Source organism: Paramormyrops kingsleyae, chromosome 23, assembly GCF_048594095.1.
Source record: "Paramormyrops kingsleyae isolate MSU_618 chromosome 23, PKINGS_0.4, whole genome shotgun sequence".
Taxonomy (NCBI): domain Eukaryota; kingdom Metazoa; phylum Chordata; class Actinopteri; order Osteoglossiformes; family Mormyridae; genus Paramormyrops; species Paramormyrops kingsleyae.
Window position 1 is genome coordinate 4,382,307 of NC_132819.1, and position 23,691 is coordinate 4,405,997.

At 44.6% G+C, this 23,691-nt stretch overlaps 1 protein-coding gene across 4 annotated transcripts; it reads left to right on the forward strand.

The window, feature by feature from the left end:
• The first annotated feature begins 39 nt into the window (after positions 1-39).
• Positions 40-20,289, forward strand: LOC111853520 (myotubularin-related protein 11-like). Of its 4 annotated transcripts, none has more exons than XM_072705960.1 (17): positions 40-485; positions 4,042-4,111; positions 8,239-8,375; positions 8,794-8,863; positions 8,946-9,085; positions 9,541-9,625; positions 9,793-9,940; positions 10,077-10,164; positions 11,190-11,278; positions 11,596-11,720; positions 13,341-13,419; positions 14,313-14,383; positions 14,739-14,911; positions 15,092-15,262; positions 15,633-15,848; positions 17,300-17,658; positions 18,384-20,289. In XM_072705960.1, the coding sequence occupies exons 1-17, from the start codon at positions 429-431 to the stop codon at positions 18,505-18,507; spliced, it is 2,202 nt and encodes a 733-aa protein (XP_072562061.1). In that variant the 5' UTR covers positions 40-428; the 3' UTR covers positions 18,508-20,289. The 4 variants fall into 4 exon arrangements, with proteins under 4 accessions (XP_072562061.1, XP_023686263.2, XP_023686264.2 ...); XM_023830495.2 differs by having other exon boundaries at positions 17,300-17,638; XM_023830496.2 differs by having other exon boundaries at positions 17,300-17,578.
• Positions 20,290-23,691: the final 3,402 nt, after the last annotated feature.

Below are 23,691 nucleotides of genomic sequence, written 5' to 3' on the forward strand. Positions count from 1 at the left end.
TTAAGACGCTGAGCCGCTGCCTTCTGTGAAAATGTGCTTCTCAGCAGCAAAAAGAAACACACTGAGAACCGACAATGTGCAGATATCTCGCTGTGCTCCGTACAGGCTTTAAAAACTAGTTAAGTGTTAAATGTTGCAGGCTAAATATCTACAACTTCCCTAAGCCTAGAAGGGGCGCTTTTTCACTCTTAGTATACGGTGTACAGGAGTAAAGTGATAAATGGATTGTAGAAGTGCAACCCGAGAAACCACAGACCAACTGAGAACCGAGGAGGAGTCCAAGCCTGGCCCCTAAACGCCGGAGAAGCAGAAATAAACGTTCGTTTCTGTCAAACTCGGGGAGAAGTGCAACTTGGCCAAATTTTCCGTTCTGCGCGCCGACTGATTAGAGACCCGCTTTCGGCTGTTGATCCGTCCATAAAGTCGACATGCTGACGGGACCCAAGAGCTTCTTTAAAGCCCGACAACGTGTCCCAGATGTCAAGGTACTGTATTTAATACGCATAGGAAGCTGTATTTTCACTCTATAGATTTTGATACGATAACGTTTGTTTTAATTAAAATGTGTAGTGGAAATAAACTAGGTTGTGACACGTACGCTGTTACTTTCAACATAATATTCATTCATGAATTGAAGTCTAGTGCGTTGATCCTTATTAATGACGTTGTGAGGTCGTATGTAACACAAATATTTACTAAAGTACTACTGCTCTTAACCAGGCCTATACAAAATTATTTATCATTATTATTATTGTCATTAGGAAAATCACTAAAAAGCAGTCGAGGAGACCCGGGCACGTCTCTACTATTGTTGAGGTATAAGCTTTAATAGGGATGCTTGGTCTATCTAATAGGGAAGTTTAGCTTGTTTGACAGAGACTACGTTTTGAATAGGTATTGTGAACTTTAGGGGCTATAACGTAACTTGGTGGCTGTTTGATTCTGATGATCTGACGCAAAACATAGGCCTACATAGTTAATAAAAAATTTGCAATTTCTGTTCCCTCGCCCGCCAGGTTTGAGACGTTAGTAAACGCGCCACAGGGGGTGATCTACCGCAGACTACATATATAATGTCCCAAAATAACTTCATAAAGGTGCTGATGTTGAGATGAATATAGTAAGAACGTGAAGTCATTTGTCTTGTTTCTGGGAAATGAGCACGTGTTAAGCGATGCAACAATCGACTGATCCGACTAAACGTTATTATTTGAAACGGCTTTGCGGTATTAGGTTGATCGCCTGTCATTTCTCTGAGCTTAAATCTTGCGTCCCTTAAACTTTGCATGAGTTATCGGTAGAGGGTCCAGGTTTCTATCCGTGATTAAAACGCGAAATGTACAATCCAAATACAATTACATAAATAACAGTACGTGGATGGGGAGACAGGAAAGGACTGTCCCAGTCGCTTCAGCGGTAATTGTGACAGAAACACAATTGGAAGCATGGTGTGTGGATGCGGTTCAGCCCAAATGGCCGCAGAGGGTCTTAGTCCCGATGTTCTGTCATAAAATCCTACCTATCGAGACGTGCTATCGAGCCTTTCTGCGCATGTGCAGTTCCACCGTTTTGGGATTAGGGTTAGGTTTTAAGGGTTAGGTTTAAGGTAAGGGTTTTAGGGGGTTATGGTTTGGGTAAGAGTTAGGGTTAGGGCTATCGATCAGCACTACGGTAGCATTTTTCGACAAGGCAGCATATATCGACAGAACACCGGTGTTACGCCTATTTGTGGTTTTGCTTCGTCCGCATATTTTTGTCCAAATTTTATTTATTAAAAGATAAATTACGAGCATCACTTCCCCTTGTTTGTAAAAGCAGGACCTTTTGAAGTGCACTGCTGTTGCACCATGCAAATTAATCGTGCTGCCCCCGTAATCATTTGGGTATGGATAACGTGGAATGCAAACAACCAAGTAGCTGCCTTGATATTTTTTTACTTTCTAAGCCTCAATTTTAGTGCACGATCATTTGGTAATGAAACTACGGTGTTGGTATTGGTCCTCGGTGGCAGCTTAAAAATCCTGGTAGGAAAGAAAGCTCCTGCGCGGAGGTATAAGCTCCGCAGAGCTGAAGTAGTATAATTTTCACATTAAACATTCACGACCGTGAGCTGCAAGTCGTTTCAAATTTATATTTAATTACCCTCCCATGATTTGCACCTCCCGTGACCTCCATAGTCTGTCAGATCGATATCAAGTAGACGGTTATTATTTTTAAGTTTTATTGTGCTGCTAATATACCGCTACACCAGCCCAATCTGTAAGGCGAAGCAGATAGGAAAATAGCACAGGTGGGCGTTTAGATGGAGATAAAGAGGAAATAGGAGTTCTCGTTGATGATAAACATCGATGTATATGCCGATGACACGCAACGGCGTGATTAGCATCTAATTTTCATTTTTTTGGTTTCCGTTTGCATGAAAACGCTGCGTGTTCGGCGGCTTCCGTGCCGTTTTATATGTCTTAACTTTGGGGTCAATCCGCGGACTGTTGTGTTGGTGACTGATGGTTGTCTTTTGTTTTTCGTCTCCCTTGTAGCACATCGCAGCGATCGTGCGGCAGATTAAGACTTTTTGGCGTGATTTCACATTAATGTTGTGTGATTTCAGCCGAAGGGAACAAAAGCACGGTCATAAGCAGCTTTTAGTTTGGGGTGGGGCAGGTGGGGAGCACTTCAAAGTTCTTATATTTTTAGACGACGGATTTCCTTTCTTATGGATTTCATGATTTCTTTATTCTTTTCTTCTTGGAGCAGCACTAACGAGCACTGTCGGATGCCCGTAATGTTACACCGAATAAAGTGGTAGCAGTACAAAAAAGTTGTGCGTCAAATTACACGTATTCAATAATAATTACAATTATTATTATTACTATTAATATTATTAAGCTTGATATTTTTTTCCGTCGGGGGGGTCGACGCGATGCATTTGAGCCTACAGTCTCCAGCCAGTGGTGGAAACAGTCTGTATGGTTGGTGCTAAGGTTTCACCCCGTCTTGCTCTCACTTTCCCTCCAGGCACACATCATTCTCACTTCTGCCCTATCTGTTTCCCAATCTCTTGCTATCAGAGGTGGAGAGTCCAGGTCCAGAGAGTACAAATCCAGACCAAGATTTTGTTCCAACCAACCATGCAGTTGAGTTCTCTGTGACTGTGGCTCTTTATACTCAATTGCTTGGGTGAAACAAAATCTTGGTCTGGACATTTACTTTCTGCACCTGAACTCTCCACCTCTGCTTGCTATACTGTTCTTCCTCTCCTGGGGTGTTGCTTAGCACCCCTAAAATGATCTTTAGCGACCCACCACCCATTACAGGTACACTAATTAGTTTAAATAGTGTGTCTTCATTTCCATGAAAATCTCTCAGCAAAGCCTTACCCCTCCTTTCATAAATCTTTAGTGAGGCTCCTGCCTCTTTATGTCATACTTCTCATGTCCTTTTTGTCACTAAAATGCTGTAAACCTTCTTTTGCTTCAACTTAAGACGGTAAAGTTCTATCTGTTTTTCACATATATTTCTTACATTTGATAATGTGAGAAATTTGGATATGCTTAGTATTATGCAGGACGGGAGTTTTGAGTCGCACCTCTGCTCTGCGTGTGGAGTTAGTGATTTTTGCAGGTACTCTGGTTTCTGCTCACAGTACAGAGATATGCAGTTAGCTTACCTGGTGTCCGTGATGCATGACTGCGCGCGCATGTATGTGCCCTGTGACGGACTGGGGTCCCATATAGAATGTACCCCAGCCCACTGGTGTCTAGAATGTGTTTCTAGCTCCTCTGTGATTCATTTTAATGCTAATTGCGATCTTTTATTGTTAGTTGTGTCTGGAATCAAAGGTTAACTGTGGAATTTCTGAATAACAGATAGGCATAGTTGTAATAAAGATATCTTCCTATTCTGCTTCAGCCTTGACGGAGACACACAGTCTCTGAGTGATCCTGTATTGTGTCTGTAGCTATGGCCCTGAAACTGCACAGTGTGTAAGGACCCCCTCCTTGCCCCCACCTCATGCCTGTCTGCCTCTCCTTTGCCCCGTAGGACAGAATGCTGTCCCACGGCAGCTCGGATGTGGGGGACAAAGGGACACTTGGTCTTCGCCTGTTGCCAGGTCAGTCTGACGGGACGTTGCTCAGCTAAGTATGACGCTGTCCTGGAGAGATGCATCATAAAACTTGTATTCAAAAACAGAGATCGAGCGAGAGTTTTTCCCCACACTTTTTAGTGCTTCTTTCTGATAATATCTATTCATGCTTTGATTTGAATGGCTCTCTTGCTATGTTTCTAAAACATGGTTCCAATGCTAACTTGCCCTAGTTACTGGTCACTCATTGGAAGCTCAGCCTAGCTGTTGGTTCCTTGACAGCTATATGTTTGTGATGTTCTAACTGCCTTGATTGTATGTCACACGGAGCAAGTTTCTGCTAACATAATGTAAATGTATATCACAAAATCAAATATATTATAACTAAATTAATGTAAATGTATGCATTATAATTAAATACATGCATAACAAAATCAAAGATTATAACTAAATAAATGTATGCATTAATGTATGCATCAATGTAAATGAATGTATGCATTATAACTAAATATATACATAACAAAATCAAACATCATAACTAATGTAAATATGCAATATAACTCAATATATATATTTAACAAAATCAAACATTATAATTAAATTAATGTAAATTCATGCATTATAACAATAAAAAATTATAAAAATCTTGTAGAAGCCGTATTGAAACTCCATTAATATCAGCAGCTGAAGTAATCTTGTTAGTTTGAATACTTCAGCTACTACAGTATTCGCTGCATTTGTTGCATCTGGATGCCAAGTGTGGATTTTGTTGTTGGTATTGTTTTATACTGATGGATCGTGGTGCTCCTCTGCAGAGTTGATAATTAACGTGACGAGGACAGAGAGTAGGTCCGATTACGGAGTCTGCGGCCGTCAGAGTCCGCAGCATCTCTGCTGGGCGATGTGGCTGATTTGGTCGGGACGCTGCCCACGGCGGCACTTCCGGCTGAACCTAAATCTGAAATCCTGCGTCAGTACTAAACTGTCACTTACGCTTTCCATCTGTGTCACTCCTAAGCCGCCATGTCCTCAAAGGTTTCTTATTTCCACATTAGACTGTTGTTCATTTTTGTACTAAATTTGTCTGTGTGTTTTTTAAGAGCAGATACAGAATAAAACATTCAGTCAAGTCGAAAAATATGACAAAACATGAAGGACAGAAAGGTGCAGGAGAGTGTGATCTTTATCTTAACTTAATTTTACAATTTCTGTTTGTATATCTGATTTGTTTGTTTATCTGAAGGCCTGACAGAATGTCACATTTTAATGAGATACAGTCAGTCATGTTCGGTCTGATTTTCTAAATTCTTTTAGGCCCACTTAACACCATACAAAGGGACAGTAGTCACGGTCACGGTCACGGTCACTGCTCTGTCTGTCCCCCAGCTCCCCCATTAATGTTTTCTCAGTTGTCCCACAGTTTTACTTGATACAAGCTTGAAGCTTCAGAGACTAGACTCAGGCAGAGATTTAAATATTAACATGGAAAGTGTGTGTGTGTGTGTGTGTGTGTGTGTTGTTGTGGTCTGTGTCTCTCATTTGAATGGGGCTGTACTCCCTAACCACTCATAAAAAGGGCTCTTTGCTCTCGCAACAAATGAAGTCTGTGTCCACATCATGCAAAATTTGGACATGCAAGATGTACTTTTTGGTAGAAAAAGTCGCCTCTTCTGTTCCTGCTTTGTACTGTACAACTACAGAAAGGAGCGAAAGATAACACATCATCTCCGAAGGATGTGTCCCCTGCCTGGCGACCTTTCCTGCCAATGTCCTGTTTCAATACACACCAAGAACAAAAGATGGTCTTTAGTTAAGGAGTAAGGGGAGATATATTTTCTCATTAAACAGGAAAGGGAAAAAACATCGAGGGAGAGTTTAAGATGATTGTGGTCAGATATCTCTGGGCACATACCGCACATTTGCCCCCGTCCACTGCGTTCTCAGGTGACTCCCCCACACACAGCCACTGAAACCAGACCAGCCCAGTGGGGTAGGACGACGGATTATAACGATTCAGAGAAGGATGGATTGCATGCATGCTATATGTTAGTGTCAGGGTCATGGTTATTTAGGGGATAACCTGATAGCGCCCCCCCCCCCCACCCCAATCCTATATTTGTTAAAAATGGGACACGGCATTTTATTTCTCAATAGTGGATGATCTGGACAAACACGGAGCGGGAGGCGGCTCTGGTCTTCTGATTAGGCTTAAAAGTGCTAAAAAGATACATTTCAAAGCCTCGACATTATGAGCATCCCTTTGATGTCTGGTTGGCAACCTTGAGATCTGTTCTGTCGATAATTGTAGCACGGTAACGTAGCACAGGTAACGTTGGCATTCAGGTTACTTTAGAATTGGTTTTGAACTGCAAGTGTTTATTCGATGTTCCTATCATTGGCTTCTGCATATTGCCACAAAAGCTACTAAATGAATAATATGCCAGCCAACTAGCTGACTTGTTGAAACTGAGACACAAGCCCCAGCTGGCGGCCATATTGTTTGCTTGTATTAATCTCTGCTTAATCCACACAGAAGTTTACAGATACTTCATCAATGTCAAGTTGTACTTTCGGACTGCTGCGTACAACTTACAAATACACACAAATATTTGCTGCAAACAAAACAGGCTTTCCCGATGAACTGTCTCAGACTTACTTTCTGATTTTTCCGGATAAAGATTCCCTGATTATTTCCAGTATCTCTCTGCAGTGGTTTTTATTTGAGCCTGATAACCAATCTGTTTTTTCTCTGTGGAATGTACTCTGTGTACAAGGGCTGGTACTGTACTCACTGTGATCACACTTTTTCTTATTCTCTAGGTTTATCTTTCAAAACATTTCTGAAATGCTTTTTGTATCTCTTCTGCAATGTGATTGCTGAAAACAGACAAAAACACTTTAAACATAATCTTTACTTTGTTCTCAGGAAACTTAGCAATAGAGGAAAGCCTGTCTGGTTAACTTCAGGGTTTTGGCTCGGGGTTATGTTAGACATGTGGGCGTTTATGTAAGGAGTTCGGTTGCCACGGTGAAGCTAAGTTAGCCACTTAGCCTTATATAGGTTATGAAGCTGTTATGTGTGAATGTCTGGTTGATACCTCACTTTCCTTCCTATTATTGCTTAGTTAATCAGCATAATCCTGAGTTTTCTAACTCTAATCCACAGTCGTAACAGACATTGCATTTCTCATGAATTAAGTTAATCTGGGACGTAATTTTGATGTTAAAATTAGAGATGCACCGATACCGATATTCGGATCGGTATCGGCGCCGATCCAGACCTATTTGACGGATCGGGAATCGGCCATGCGTGACCGATCCACGCCCTATACTTACTTATTTAGTTTTTGGCAATCAATCGCACGACAGCTCTTTCCCATTTTACATGTGTGTTTTTGCGGAATTCAAATCGAACGCTATCACTGCCCCTAAGTCTTTTTTGCTACTCAGTGGGTGTGAGTACAGTGACTTCCGCCTGCTGTGAGGTCATGCGCATACCCTTCGCAGTACGAGGAGACGTGACGATCTGGGAGTATTTTAGGCTTTTAACAGAAACCGGAAGCACAGCGTTTTGCAATCTATGTAAAATAAGGTTTTGAGGTGGGAATAGCGTTTAATGGAAAATCCCAACTGCGAGACAAAACAAAGCAATGGGTGATTTGGGAGTCGCTAACTTAATTGGACTGTTTTGCGAACTCGTTGTTTGAGATACAAGAGGGGCTGCCATCGCAACAAAAGTGTAACTGCGCTGATGCCAATGGGAGAAAAACTGTTAAAATTTTAAGCATTCGCCACTTGTGTATATTTGCTTTGAAGATATTCATATTGAACTGCAAATGCCTCAAAAACGCTTAAAACAAATGAGGTGGAACAGTACGTTATGTATGTTTGTAGTAGCCTAATTACATATTTTTTGTCATACATTTTTTCCATCTGTATTTACTAGCTTAAAAAAAATAATATGTAAAGTATAACAAAGTAAAAAGAGCTCTTGTATCGGAATCTGTATCAGTATCGGCAGTTGTGTATCGAAATCGGATCGGAACTGAAAAAACGTGGATTGCCCATCTCTAGTTAAAATATCAACATGCTACCAAGTTCTGGGCTGAGATTGATAGCTTGAGCACTCATTCCGTCAGGCCTATCTTCCTCAGGTGAACATATCCTCCAGAAGGCTGTCCTGGTCAGGAAGAAGCTGCTCTGCAGAGAGGGGGGTGGCTGGCTGGCTGGCACACTCTTCTGCACCCCCTTCAGGGTAGCTTTTGTGCCCCAGGATGACCTGAAGCGTGACGTAAGTGCCAGGTCTGTCATCTATTGCTGTAGTAATGATCGGCTTGGAACTGCTGCATTGTCGTATTGAGGCTATTACTTGATGTCTGTAGGGTTGTGGGTTCAAATCCCACCTCCCCTATTTGTGTGGAGTTTATATGTTCTTCCTCTCTTGTTCGGGTTTCCTCCCACAGTTCAAAACATACAGTTACGTTCATTGGTGTCTATAAATTTTTCAGTGTGTGTTATTGTGAAAGTGTGTGCATGTTTGTGACGTGTTAGGGATTGGGTCTCGGCTGTACCCCTACCAGTTATATCCTGTGCTGTCTGCGATAGGCTCCAGGCCCCTCATGACTGTGACCAGGGTATGCATTTGGAAGGTTGATATACAGTCTGTTGGTTGCTTGAAGTTCTGCTTCATGCTGCGATCCTTTGCTCAGGAAGATACTGACCCCATCCTGCTTGAAGACCATGACGTGGCACTGGCCTGCGTTGAGAAGGTAGTGGCTGGTAAGTCATATTTTCAGACCTCAGTGTGGAGTAACTGACTGTGAGCCAAGAGGCCAACAAACTGGGGTCTGCTGTGCCCCAGTGGGACCTTCCCGGATGAAGGTCATGACGCCCACCTCCACCCTGAAGTTCGTTCCAGAGGAGCTGCTCCTGTACTGCCGGGACTTCCAGGTGCACGGCTTCCTGTTCGATCGCCTCACGCCTGAGGCCCAGGCCATGGAGGTGAGTGGAAGCAGTCATATCGGTTCCGATAGGCCAGTGTTTCTCAACCCAGTCCTAGGGGACGTCCAGACAGTCCACATTTTTGCTCTCTCTCAACTCCCACCTGAACCAGGCATTCAGTGCTCGTGGGAGTTTTACTTACAAAAAATGTTCTATGGGCAGAACGGAAAATGATTGGTTTAGAGAGAGAACCAGTCAGATTGCAGAGGAGGTGAGTCCAAGCAACTAGAGGAGGCGGGACCAACCAATCAGATGTCTTGGTCCTGCTTCCTCTAGGTAATTGGACTCACCTCCTCTACAACCTGATTGGTTATCTCTCTGAACCAATCATTTTCAGTTCTACTCTCAGAAAATTTTTTGTATATTTTGTCTGCAAATTCGGGTTAAGAATCACTGCTCTAGGCCTCACTGTCTCAGTCTCCTCCCATCTCAGACTGTGTGTTATATCCTTACAGATAACCTGCGCTATCGCTAAGGTCTATCAACCTCTTCAGCCAGGAGCCCTGCTGACCTTTCTGAATGCTGCTTTCGGAAGTGTGGGTAAGTGACTCATGTAGCCTGCCCATAACCTCCTATTCCAAAGGGGCCCACTCTCCACTGTGTGCTCACATTGATCCTGAATACCGAACTGAAGAACACGTTTGTCCATTTCACTGAAGGTTATGCCAGAGTAGATGGATGAAACTGAGTCTTATTCTCATCTCCAGAGATGAGGCAGCGTCTCAGCAACCGGCCCCGCGACGCCACCATGTGCTGGTTCGACATCGCCTCCGACTGGGAGACCGAGCTGGAGAGGACGGGCGCCACGGGCTGGAGGGTCAGCAGCATCAACCATCGCTTTGAGATGGCTGCCAGGTAACAGCCCACAGCGCCCCCTGGAGGCTGTTCCCCCATCACCCCTTTGTCTGGGATTGTTTTAGGCCTGAAAATGACATCTGCATGATATTGTACTGGTGCTTTTGCTTTGATCAGATGCCCATTGTCATTGCAGTCTGCCCAGGCTTAACGTGGTCCCGCAGAAGGTCCTGGATACCCAACTGAAAAACACCTTCGCCCATTTCAATGAGGGACGTATCCCCGTGAGTGTGACTACAGTCCCGGTGTCAAATGACAAGCCGTGTAGCTGCTGAAGTCTGCGTTTCCGAAAGCGTTCAGATGTCTAACGCGAGTCCCAGGCGTAGGACTCACTTCAGTGTTTCTTAACCCAGTCCTCAGGGACCTCAAGACAGTCAGAGGTTCTGCTCCTTCCCAGTTCCCAAGAAACCTGTGCTAGGTTTGCGGTGTCTGTGATCGTATGGTTCAGCTCTGCTGAGAGCTGGGAGGGAGCAAAAATGTGTCTGTTTATTATTATTATTGCTAATAATAATAATGTTACTGGTAATAATAATATAATGACTTTAACTGATCCATGTATTCTATGCAGTTTATCAGCTTACCCTTTTATACAGCTCAATATTAAGTCTCTTGTACAAGAATACAATGACACTCCCCCTTACGGACACCTTTTGCTGTCATTCCTTACTGTGACCGGGTTACCTGGGGGGTGTTCCACAAAGCAGGGGGGTATTCTATGAAGCAGGCTTAAGAGAAAGTCTGACTTACTTCGACAAGTCAATCTTACTCAAGTGAGAGTTCCGTTCCATCAACGTGTCTTAAATGAATCCCCGCTGAGTTACCATGGTAATTTAGGCCTGCGAACAAGCCTGGTCTGGACCAGGCTAACTGTCTCGCTTAGTTTAGCGTTGTCTCAAAGAAGATCCGACGTGTCGGAACAGATTCCGAAAAGATTGTTCCGTCTGACGAAATTCCACGATCTTACTATTCATGTCATGTAATCTGTTGAATTATATGTCCTCATCTGACATTATATTTTACATTATCTGATTGAATTTTTTTATTAATCTGTAAGGTGTACCAAAATGACATGATTTTGTTTGAGTTAGCGAGAGAATGAGTCTGCTTCATTTTGTTGCAGACTGTTGTTGATGTTGTGGGGATTGTGTGGGGATTGTCAAGTCATGTTGTCACTACCGACGTGGTGCTGATGTTATGTGAATATTCTGGAAATGTCACCCCAGACTGACAGCCTCCCCCTGCGTTCTAGCGATGGTGCTGGCACCACCCCAGTGGGTCTGACCTGTTGAGGATGGCGAGCTTCAAGAACAACATCTACTGCGAGAGGGACAATGTCAGGTAGGACCCCTGTGTACCTCTGCGGAGTACTGGATGCCTGACTCAGTATCAGAGAGGTCATAATATTACCGGGGTAAACAACATCCATTCATGTGTTTCCAGTAATCGATTATCCATTTAGGAATATTAAACTGAGTGTTTGCTATTCCAAGTGCGTCCTCGTTTGGTGCCAAAGCACACTGGAAGCTTCCACAACTATATTTGTACACCCTTGACTCTAAAGAGCAGCCTTTTAAAGAAAGACCCGGAACCCTAGACGGAAGATACGTGACTGGGTGGTCACATGACGTCGGGTGCTTTTCCCTCCCGCGACCCAGGAACCTGGAGGCGCTGGTGTTTGGCAGCGGGCAGCAGTGTGTGGTGGTGGAGCTGGCAGAAGAGATGCCCACGCTGGCTGATCTCCAGCAGGGGCACGCCCGTCTGCGTGCCCTCTGTCTGGCCGGTAGGTTCCTACCACTAGGAGGCGTAGTGGTTCGTGCACTGCAGTAATACAACAGATATTGGGTAGCGATACAAACTCAGGTCTGTACCTTTGTGTGTGTGCAGTGTGTATTAAATTCCATTGAAGTGATGCTTTCCTCTGGGTCCCTGCGGTTTCTGCCTGCAGCCCATAAACATACTGTTTCGGTGTTTCTAAATTGTCCAGTGTGTGATTGTGTGCTTTCTGCTTCCTGGGACAGACACCAGTCACTCCAGGAGCCTGTGTTGTATAAGCAGTTAAGGAAGAGGAATGGAGCAAAACAGACAATAATGAGGGATGATTTAGTGGACTTTGGCATCGCGTGAACTGCCGCAGATCTCGCTCACACTGGAAGTGTCCATTTTAAGGCCGGTGCACGCAGCGGCATCCTGTCTGTGCAAAAATAGTTTGCAGAGTTCCAGCTTTTTGCGCAGCTTGTCTTCAGGGCCGAGCATTTCGCTTCACTGCATGCAGGACGGCAGTTACTGCTGCCGGGAGAGCAGAATCGTCCGTCTGCTGGGAATTACGCTGTCCGTGTGTCAGTGACGTTAAATTGTTGTTAATCCTGCTTAAATTATGTGAGAGATCTGCGGTTCGTGGGGGATTTTGCTTTATATCTAAAATGAAAATAACCCAACAGTAGAATCGGTCAGCAATAGTGAGAAATGCTTTATGATTTGCTCAGAAAAGAAAACCACAATTTAACACTGAAATATATGCAAATTTAAAGTAATACAATAAAAACTAACAGGGATTTCTTCTGTTCTGCAAACATATCTTGCTGGATGGCTAGATGAACATCGCTTCGGTTCCCTAACCTCTCCTCGGGGACACCTCAGCCTTTCCATGTATTCATTAAATTTCACCACCAGCTCATTAATTCATTCATTAAGTCAGAGTATTGATTAGCCACAGGAGGTGACTTGTGATCAAATCAAAAAATACATGTGTGTATTGGATGGTTGCTGCAAACGCTGTGGTGATTTTAGGAGAGGTTCTGAAGTGACTAAGCTGGAATGCTTTGACAGACATAATATTGTAGTTCTATATCAACAGGAAGATCATTTGAATATCATTTTCTTTGACGGCCTAAGACTTTTGCACAGCACTGTATGAAATGATCAGCATTTCTAGGCATTCAGCTTGGTGAGTTTGTGAATAAAGCTAATAATGCACTCGGATATGTACGTGCGAGAACATCTGTGGTCAGTATGGCGGGCAGGTCCACGTGACGCTTGAGAGGAAGAATCTGCTGGCGACATTTGTGCTTTTCTGGATCAAATGGCGAGAGGCTGGGGGGGCGGGGCTAACATGACACAAGGGGGTCGCTGGAAAGTGCGAGTGCACATGGGACAGATGTGTCAGGGCTGGGCAGGGGGAGGACTATGGCTGTTTGGGAATGAGGAGCAGTTGAAATGCAGCAGTACGGATCCTTACTGTTGTTTCCAGTATGGCCCCAGTGTGATACACGCGACGTACAGCAGACGGCAGACTGATAATTACGTTACATCATTTAGACAAACAAAGACAAGTCATTCAGGTTGCCGGGAATGATTTGGCGGTTTGACAGATTTCAGGATGTTGTCTGTTCCGTGTCGCCAGATGAATCCGCAGCGGTTACTGTGCCAGACGAGAAGTGGCTGTCTTCACTGGAAAGCACTCGCTGGCTGGACCATGTCAGGTACGACGCCCCCAAAAGCTCCCCCCCCCCCACCTCCAGTTGGCATCTGAAAGTGATCACATCACCATCTGAACTGAGCAAGTGTGAATGACAAAACTAAAGGAACTTACACATTGGTGGTATTATTATGGACTTTGATAAGTTTGTCTGAACGAAGACAAAATGATGTGAAGGTACTTTTACAGGTACTTTTTGTGACACTGATTCATCGTATGCAGTTCTTAAATCCTTATGTTTTGGTGTCTTTGTGGACTGTAGTTTTCTGCCAACAGTATGGCATTTGAAAGCCATTTTAGCACTTCTGCTTGCTGGTCATTGTCTAAACCCTCAAAGTCAGGTTTGACGTTATCGCCCACATCAGAGAATAAGCCTGAACTGTTTAATCAGTCTAGACCAGGGCTATTCAATTCAGGCCCTCCATTCCAAATCCAGGCCTTGTTTTCAGTTCTCCCAGGTAGTTAGTTTAATAATTACTTACTCTGATTGGTCAGAATCTTCACACCTGGCTCACAGGTGAAGGAAGGCTGAAAAACCAGCAGGGCTCGGCCCTTGAGGACCGTGAGTTGAATAGCCCTGGTCTAGACCCACGGTTTCTTAGTGTTTCAACTTCTGCTCTGAAGTGCGGCTCTAGATATCTGATGATCTATGAGTCTGTCTATTTTAATTCTGCCTGTATTTGTTCTGTCTAGCTTTAAAAAAAAATGCCAGCCTTGCTGTGATTTATAATTAGTAGTCGTTCTCTGGTAAGTGTAACACAGGAAATTTTTCTCCGGACAAACAAGACCAAAGCGTCACATTTCCTGTTTGGGGGGTGCCTCAGGGCATACATTTAGGCCCTGCCCTGTGACATCTACACCGCTGCGGACTAACGCGCCCTCACCCTGTAACTCCAGGTGCTGCCTTAGGAAGGCCACAGAGGCTGTGTGCCTGCTGAACGACGGCCTCCAGACGCTGATACTGCAGGGTGAGTCACGCGGTGTGACGCAGAACCAGCGCATATGCTATTGGTGCCAGCTCTCTGTGGCTAACTATGTGTCTCATTTGCTGTTCTGTGTATTTGAAGAAGTTTTTTAGGGTGGTTGCTCTTTAATAAATGCCTGTTGTCTCAGTTTCACTAGAAAATCAGAAAAACATTTGCAACCTTTGGGAGTTCACATCTCATACCACTAGGGGGCGATGTTTATCAGTCGCCGCTCCTAATTGAGAATGTTGGATGTTTTGGACTTTCGCTTGTTTCGACCATACATGTAGATTTCAGTTCTTTATACCTGTGGCCTCTAAGCCGTCACAGTCACCTTTGCGCGTCTGTCTGTCGCCAGAGGCAGAGGACCGGGACATGAACTGTGTGGTGAGCAGCCTTGTCCAGGTCATGTGTGATCCATACTGCAGGACCCTGGCTGGCTTCCAGGGCCTGGTGCAGAAGGAGTGGGTCGTGGCCGGTCACCGCTTCCTCAGCCGCGCCAACTACCACCGCGACCGGGAGAAAGAGGAGGTAGCAGGCGCCGTGTGGCTTTGAACCCCTCTGCTGATGTTTGGATAGAGGCCATTCCCCACACTGACGACACCCCTGAGTAACAAGCTCTGCGTCATTTGTCATTTAGGGGTGGGAGCTGGATGGTCTTGTGACCTCGTCGGGTGTTTTTAGTGTCCGTTTGCCCCCTGCTCTGCTCAGGCTCCCGTGTTCCTGCTCTTCCTGGACTGTGTCTGGCAGCTCTGGGCCCAGTTCCCCTCCCGCTTCCAGCTGACGCCGGAGTACCTGCTGGCCGTCCACGACAGCGCCCACCTGCCGCTCTTCAGCAGCTTCCTGTCTAACTGCGAGCTGGAGCGGCGGCGGCGCAGCAAGGTGACGCCCATCTTTAGGGCCCCCTGTTAGTTAATTAGCATTACTGCTAATATAGGCGTCTATGCAATTGCCAGTAATAATAGTGGTGCATGTATTTTTTTTTCTATATTCTATAATGTTATCGTTTCTGAGGGGTTGACCTGGTATTTCTTTCTCTCTCTCTCTCTCTCCCTCCATCCCTCATTCATTTACCATTTGGTAATGAATTAAAGTGAATAGTATATATCATCAGAATTGTACGTGACCATTGTCTTGTCTTGGCCGTGTCTATACCTGCTGTATGTGAGCACTGAGTCAGACACATATACTCTGTATGTGTCACCATGCTTGGCCAAATAAATCTGATTCTGGTTTCTCTCTGCATCTCCAGTTTCTCCAGCTTCTGCCCCAGTGCTACACCCCCGTAAATGGCTTGGGGAAGGGGCTGCCGCTGACTGCCTGGCATGCACTTCCGGACCCACCGCTGCCCCCGGTGTGGGACTGGGCCCTGCAGTACAGTTCTGCCCGACGCTCCCGATTCACACAGCCCATGACCCGGCCCGACCCGCCCCCACCGCTCGTCAACGGGAGTCTCAACACCGTCAAGGTAGAGTCTCTCGTCAGGCATCTTGCCACCTTTACTGATGTGTGTGGTCAGGTTTGCCGTCACCGGAACATCTCACTACTGGACAGGTCAGACATCTCCATTGGCTTGCTGTCTGCCCAGTCAGGATTGCTGTTCAAGTGTTGCAAGTGCCTGGGGTTCCACACTAGACTGGGCAGAAAACAGGATGGTACCGTATGAGGAAGGCTAGAGCAGACTCTATTCGCTCAAAGGGGTCGGGTGTTTTGAAGTGTGCAGCAAGTTGCTGGAGATGTGTTATTAGTCCCTAGTGGCCGGTGTTACAGTGTTGTTATTTTGTTGTACCTTTGAACACGGTCCCTAAACATACATTGCTTTTAAGTATCTAGCCGTTTAAATGGACAACAAAAACCTGCAGTGCAAGTCTCCTTTGACTAAAGGTCTTGCTAAGCTGATGAGTGAAAACGCATCTCAGGTCTAAGGTTACATAAGCGCTGGCAGCCAAAGGGCTTGAGGAAGACAGAACTGCGTCAGCATTTTGCTTAACTGGACATTTATTGTCCCATTTGTTCCTTAGTTGCCGGTAATATAAAATGACCTATAAAACCTGTTTGTTGGGTTCCCCGTGGACCGCGGTTGGGAAATTCTGCATTCTCCACCGTCCAATGAGGCAGTAGCTCAGAGCTGGGCTTCCCAGGCGAGCTGGTATACAGCCCATCTGTAGGCCGTATGATATCAGTCAGCATTAGCGGCTTCGTATCCGGGTCGGAACGCCAGCGTGGTTTGGCGATACAGCTGGCAGAATCGTACGATGTCCCCGGGGGACGGTTCCCTCGGTGTACATGAGTGGGGGCGGACTGAGCTTCTCATAGAAACAAACATCATGCTCTGTTCTCGGAGTCTTTCTCACAAGCCTGAGGAACTTAGCATTGCTGTTTGAAATCACAGGCAGTGGATTTGTCTACAAGTTAGTTCCCCTCCAATCAGAAACTCCCCCCCCCCGTGGAAAAAAACAACTCCCCTCCCAGTTAAAAAGGAAAACTTACAGTACTGTTTACAATACTTTCATCGCTGACACATACACACCTGGGGGGTCACAGCTGCAAACGCGATGATCTCCATATGGCAAGACATCACAGTCCTTACGGTTGAGGACATGACTCCAGTATAATATGATGTAAAACTGGAAATTCCACTGAGTCAATATGAAACTCTGAACCCGTAGCTTTAATCTTGTGCCTAGACTCCGCCTCCTTTTGCCTTGAGGAGTGGGAGTTCACCAGCACTGGTTATTTTACACGCCATTATAAACTTACATTATTCTTTTACCCAAAGCAAAATGCCTGGTTATATCTGTGTTCAACCGCAGCTACAAAATGTCTGACAATCAGACTTGGTCTTAGCTGTGAATATTTTGTGTGGTTCCATTTTTGAAATAAAATGTTTTGTGATAATGAAATAAGTGCTCCCCCCAGACCACGGAAGAAGCCCCAGCGTCCGTGTTCCTCTTCTCCCGGGGCACCTTCACCTCCCCCTCCAACCTCCTGCCCTGGCGAGAGGGTGGAGGGACGGGGCTCTCCAAGAGGAGTCTCAGGCGTGACCCCCCCTCCGAAAGCCCCCTGGCACCTGATTGGCTCCTGAAGGCCTGGACTCTGGCTGAGAACCCTGGATCAGGAACCCTGATCCCTCAATTGCTGGCTCCCTGCGTGGGTCTGTGGAAAGACTGCTACTTCCGAGGGGTGCTACAAGTACAGGTGCGGTGCTACAAGTACAGGTGCGGTGCTACAAGTACAGGTGCGGTGCTACAAGTACAGGTACGGTGCTACAAGTACAGGTACTGTCACATTAATCCCCCCCCCCCCGACGGGCACAGGTCTTCAGCTCGGAGTTTTATGCCAGAATTCCAGCCAATTTTATCTTTGTTCTGGGGGAACTTTGATAAATGATGCCACAGTTCAAGTCTTATTATCAAAATGAGAAATTTCCAGTGATAGCAGGCAATAAGTTGTGGCACCTCCACAGCTGTGCACTATGCTCAAGTGATCAGACACGTGCGTACAGTGTGTTTGCATGTTGTTCTACGCCAAGCAGTCGTGGTCTGTTGTATGTGTGAGAACTTGCTGGTTAACATTCTGATGAATTGCTGCAAGATTTTAAACATTAAATGATTTTGTTTCTGACTGACTCAATTTTGAACCCGTCAAATTATTTCGTGTCTCCGATGTTTCCGATTGGCCTTCCCGGCCTGCCCCCTAATGGTTAGACAAAAAACAAAGACATTCAAAAGTTTTGAATAGCAGAATGCTAATTGTTATAAAAATGAATTGACATAAGATATTCTGTAGATGGTTTCCCATGGATCCCTGTTACCAGATGTTTCCACTGAATCCTGATGGAAATATATGCAGTCACTGTACAATAAGTCTTGTCACTGTACCTGAAAAAATGAGGCCCATCCACAGCAGTCATTGCTGTTCTAAATCAGCCCGCCATTTCTCATTCTGGGTTCGGCGGAATTCCAGCCGGGAGAACAGAGCGACTGTGTGTTTTTCCCTGCAGGCATTCCGCCACCCGGAGGCCACATCCAGCCACCCTGTGGACCAGCTGGCCAGGGAGGTACAGCAGCTTATGGAGGAGTTGGCATTGGCATCAGCCGTCGGAGCCAGGGGTTTGGGTCAAGTAGGCCTGGAGCCTTCCTCAACCAGAATGCCAACAGCAGCACTCCCCTCCATGCCACCATACACCACCTGGACAAGTCTCTGACCTCAACTGAAGTACCGCCCCTTACTGCTGCATTTCCTAAAGTCACCAGGAGGGGGTAGTGTTGAGCAGAAATCCTTTCCATCCAAAAAAGATACAAACTATCTATCCTTTTGGCCTGTAGCATCATGGTTAACCCTACATTATTTCTAACATCCTCAATTGGGACCAAACAGATATTGCAGATCAAAGTAGTGTCACAGTAAATGGAACTGTAGGAAACTGAGGGTAAAGAATATTTACCTGGCCTTCCACCAAAATAGATTTCTAACTCAAAATAATCAAATCTGGCTACTTTACTGTTCATCTTTGTGTATATAATGATTATTTTAAAATATTGTCGTATAACGTGTCAATTTTCTATTTGTCTTTCAGTCATTTGACGTGGGTCTCTTTGCATCCTAAAAATAATTCCGGTCAGTGACTAGTTGGACTAGATTCCACAGGAAATCCTGTTGAAGAAGGTAACCGTTTTAGTTATGAAATAGACAAAATGTCACATTGTTTTAGCAAAAAGAAAAGACCTGACTTTGAAGTCCATTTTGGACGAGCTGTCAGTTCAGATTCTATCGTGGGTTGACTTCTGAACAGCATAAAGGCTCATAACAGCAAACCAAAGACCAAATGTGTTTTTATTAGTTCTCTAAATCTAGTTGGTCGGCATCCTTGAAATAAGGGTTCTGTTTCTGTTACGTTTGTATTTATGACACGAGTGCTGGAGCCTGTTGCTGCTGTGTTTGTGTGTCTTTTGCTAATCATCGTTCCCCCCAAACACGTAATTATCTATTCATGGCCAAGGAAAGCTTCTGTTAAGCTCTGCACCAACATCGGACTGTTTCTGTTAAGACCAACATGCGCGTACTTACAAGTGAGCTGGTTTGGAGACACACATTTACGAATGAACGGACAGCAGTTGGCCATCTGCACAGACACCCCAATACGCATCCCTTATCGTTCTGGTTTGTCCGAGAGCGAATCCAGCTTCCCTAACAGACATCTTCTTTGTGTGAGCTTAGGATATTGGCATCGCTGCCGGCGATTTTCTCACAGGCGGAACCAATGCCACCAGTCCGACCGTTATTAACCAGTTAGGTTTATCATGTTGATTAGGACTCATTAAACATTGTAGCCGTCACGTCACATGCCGAAATGAGCCCACTGAGCTATGCAGTAATGAGCGGCGAGAATTAACGATGGATTCTAACCCGTAACCAGTCGTCATCTAAGCTACTTGAAAGCGACTCTTCAGTGGATTTCGTCTGTCGGCATTAACGTGGTGATTTTTACAAGCAAATCTTTTTAAAGGAGCGATTAAAGATGTCGTAGTGGGGAAACTATATGTTCTTATTGCACTGCCAAAACTCTGCATTATAAGGACTATGGTCTTCGCCAAGATCCTTCACTGAACATCAGACACCGGGGTCACCCTGCAGCCGCGAGGGACTCGGTGTCACAGATCTGCTGCTATGCCGCTGCTGTTGGCCCTTGGGGGTCAGTCAGCCATAAATAAGGCGAAACGTGTTTCTCCACAGAGGCTGCGCTTCCTCTATCTAGGAACAATGACTACAGTGTTATGTCCTTTCTGTCACACTGTCTCCCCTTTTTGGCGCCGATGGCTGGTCGCTTTATAATTTGTACGGAAAGTGGATTTTGTATTTGTCTTATTTAATGACTAAGAGAAATAAATCTCTTAATATATCTGTTACTTGTGTTACTTGTGTTTCCTGTTGCCAAATGACTGCATTCATTGTGCAATGTACAATAAATGAATTATAAGTGCTGTATGTGGGACCTCTTTCAGGACAGCTGGAAAATCATCCCAGGAGGTCACCTAATGAAACTGGCATAGAGACGTGTGTGTATGTGTGTAATTTACATCTATATATAGCAAATTTAGCATAATGAGACTATATTCATTAAAGAACCATTTATTGTTATTAAATTACAATTTGAAAACATAGCCATTGTAATTAAAAACATAATATACATTTACAAATATACAGTATAAAACATTATAATACTTAAGCTTTGTACCCAAACACTGAGGATGCATTAGCACTTCAACACATGACAGCGCTAAACGTGACTAGCATAGTTTTGCTCAGCCTAGTATGACAGCATGAAGGAAAACAAAATGTTGACACACTTGTATGAGATGCCCATCATACCATTTTCCTATTGTCATGTTTACAAGCCTGAGTAATCCAGTAATGTTATTGCTGTTTCGTCATTTTCAAAAATCAGAAACTGTACTCAGACAAAGGCTGTCATTTCAGTTCGCTTTGGTTTTCCCATCATGCTCTGAGCACAGGATTCATTATTTGACGTAGCCACATGGCTTTGGCACAGCCCACAACAGATCACAGCTTCTACAGATACAGCACGTGGGTGCTTTTTATTGGAAAACCACTCCCCAGTCACAAAAAACAAACGAGGCCCAGACTTGGCCTGACCCACAGAGCTCAGCTTTCACAGAGCTCAGCTTTCACAGATCAATCGCAGGGCCTCGGCCTTTGGCTGTCATTCCTGCGTTTGTGGGTTACGCTCAACACATTTCACATCACTCATAGCCGGCAACGCCTGACTAATGAACTCATAATTAAGACAAACTGAAATTTATACAATTATTTGAGATGTAGAAATTAAATTATTAATCTATTTTAATTAGAGCCATGGTATATATAATAAAATATATGTAACGTATCACGCATCAGTTGATACGGATACGTAATACTAGTACAATCGAACCCAGTACTTAAGAGGCGGGTAAAAATGAAAGCCGTCATACACTGTGGTACCTGAAGATCAGGCTTGTCCTCCCAAACAGAACTCTGCCTGCTATTTACTGCTGAGTATCTGACCGCTTCTCCAAGAAACTCCCTCAACTTTCTGGCTCGTCCACTTCCTCGATGGACCCCTGATGTAGCGTTCCAGTACTGGTGTTGCGAGAGTCCTCTCTGGAGTAGGCGGCCCGCTTGGATTCAGGGATCTGTAGCCCCAGCTGGTGGATGGACTTGCACATGGGACAGGGAAACTCGCACAGGCCCTCGATGTCCAGGAAGGCCAGGTTCACTATGTGGTCCATGCAGGAGTCGCAGTACATGTGTCCGCAGCTCAGCTGCTTGAAGTAGGCATTGTAGGAAATGCAACTCTGGCAGTGTGGCTGCTCCGGGCCCAGGGAGGAGGTGCAGCTCTGCGAGCGACTGTCACGGCCATCCACCTGGCTCAAGACGTCCCTGCTGGCAGACCTGCAGAGGGAGCAGTGTGGACAGCCACCGTCATATTTAACGGCAACAGGATGCTTCCACACAGCACACTACAGTCACCTGCTAAGTTCTCCAGTATTTCTTAATAAATGCAAATTATTATATTACCACTTAGAATCAGAGGCGTAGGGACAGGACTGGCCCAGGGCCCCGAGGGCAGCCGATTACATAGTACATTGTAACTACAAATCTGCTTTATTTATGTATCCTGTTTTTCACAATAAAATGAAAATAAAGGAATTGTGTTTATTATATTCTCTTTGTTGATATTATTCATTTACACTGCACAGTAAAATAAAGGTAATGCATTTCACCATGCCAGGGGAGGGTGCGCTGGGGGGGGGCTCATGAAGTTTTTTGCTAGGGCCCCCGGTGTCCCTAGAATCGCCTCTGCTTCTAATTCCTTTGACAACCCTCAATAAATGTAATTTATGGGATTCTACCTTGCTACGGATCTAATATACATCCTTCCGCATTGTGTAGAGGGTTTGATTGTGCTGACGTTAATGATGTAGCCTAATCTGATTACCCCGATATTTATTTCAGAATATTACAAGTTTTATACGCTACAGGTAAGACCCCAGCGAGTATTGTTACTTTTCGTGAAATATTCTGGCGCATGAAATGCCACAATTTATCCAAATTACTAAAAACAAAAGTGGTTGATGATATATGAGGTTATAATCTCCTGAGTGGATACAATTGTGTCCGACAGTCATAGGCCTTTGAAAAATAAACCCCTTACGTGTAAACCGTAAGCAAAAACTGCGTTAATTACATCGTGCTCGCTCGTTTTGAGACAGGTGCACATCTAACCCCGGTGTCGCTGTAGGAGCAGTAAGTGAAAGCTATGTCAAACAGAGTTTCTGTTTTGCTCCCAGAATGGAATAAATGGGCTACATTCATTATGCCGTGTAACTGTGTATAACAGCAAATTAAGCTGTGAATCCGATACGTGGATCAACCACATCAGTCAATGAATGAAATAAATACATTTTTGGAATTCTTTCATTTAAGGTGCGTATTTTTGTCTATCACGCTTAATGAGTATGTTGTATTTATTCTTGCACTGGTAAGTTTGCAACGAATAGGCGATATAGGTAAAATACGCACCTCTGTGTCGATGTTGTGCGCCTCATACAATCAAAGCCCATTACTGACAAAATTCTCCGTAACAGCTCCATGCTGATACCTCTCATAGTGGTCCTAGCAGCCGCCGGTGATAAGACGCAGGTCCATATCCAAGGAAATAAGCATCGTGGTATATTAAGGATTTTGATTATTATAAACGGAACCAGGGAAACCCTCACGCTCTTTTCCGTTTTTCTGGCATTTTTATGCCTCGCGTTGGCTTGTCATTAGAGATGCGAAGTGTAACAAAACCGTCCCACGGTATAACTTACTAGTAAACAGCTCGGTCAGCGTGACTTGACTTGCCACCCTAAAGTAACGTGAAATTTCACAAGAGCTAAACTTGTTCTGAAACCGGTACAGCTAGATTTCTATCTTAAACTATCGTAACTTGGCCTACAGAAACTTGAAAACAGTCAATGTGGTTGCTATGGACCATGTTTTTACCGTTAAAATTTAAAGAAGGAAAAGGAATTAAGTCAGAAAGAAATTACACAATAACGAATGTGGAGTAATATGTCATTTGTAAAATCAGACTATGCAAGCCAGTCGGATATGGTAATGTTTAGAGGATGTCAGTGTCCTGGAATCCTGCTGGACAAGTTTGCAGACAACAGATATTGAACATCATGTCCGTATTTAATGCAGCCTGGATTTTTCAGTTAAAAATATGGGCTAAAAGTTGACTAACTCATGACTGAAGAAAGATT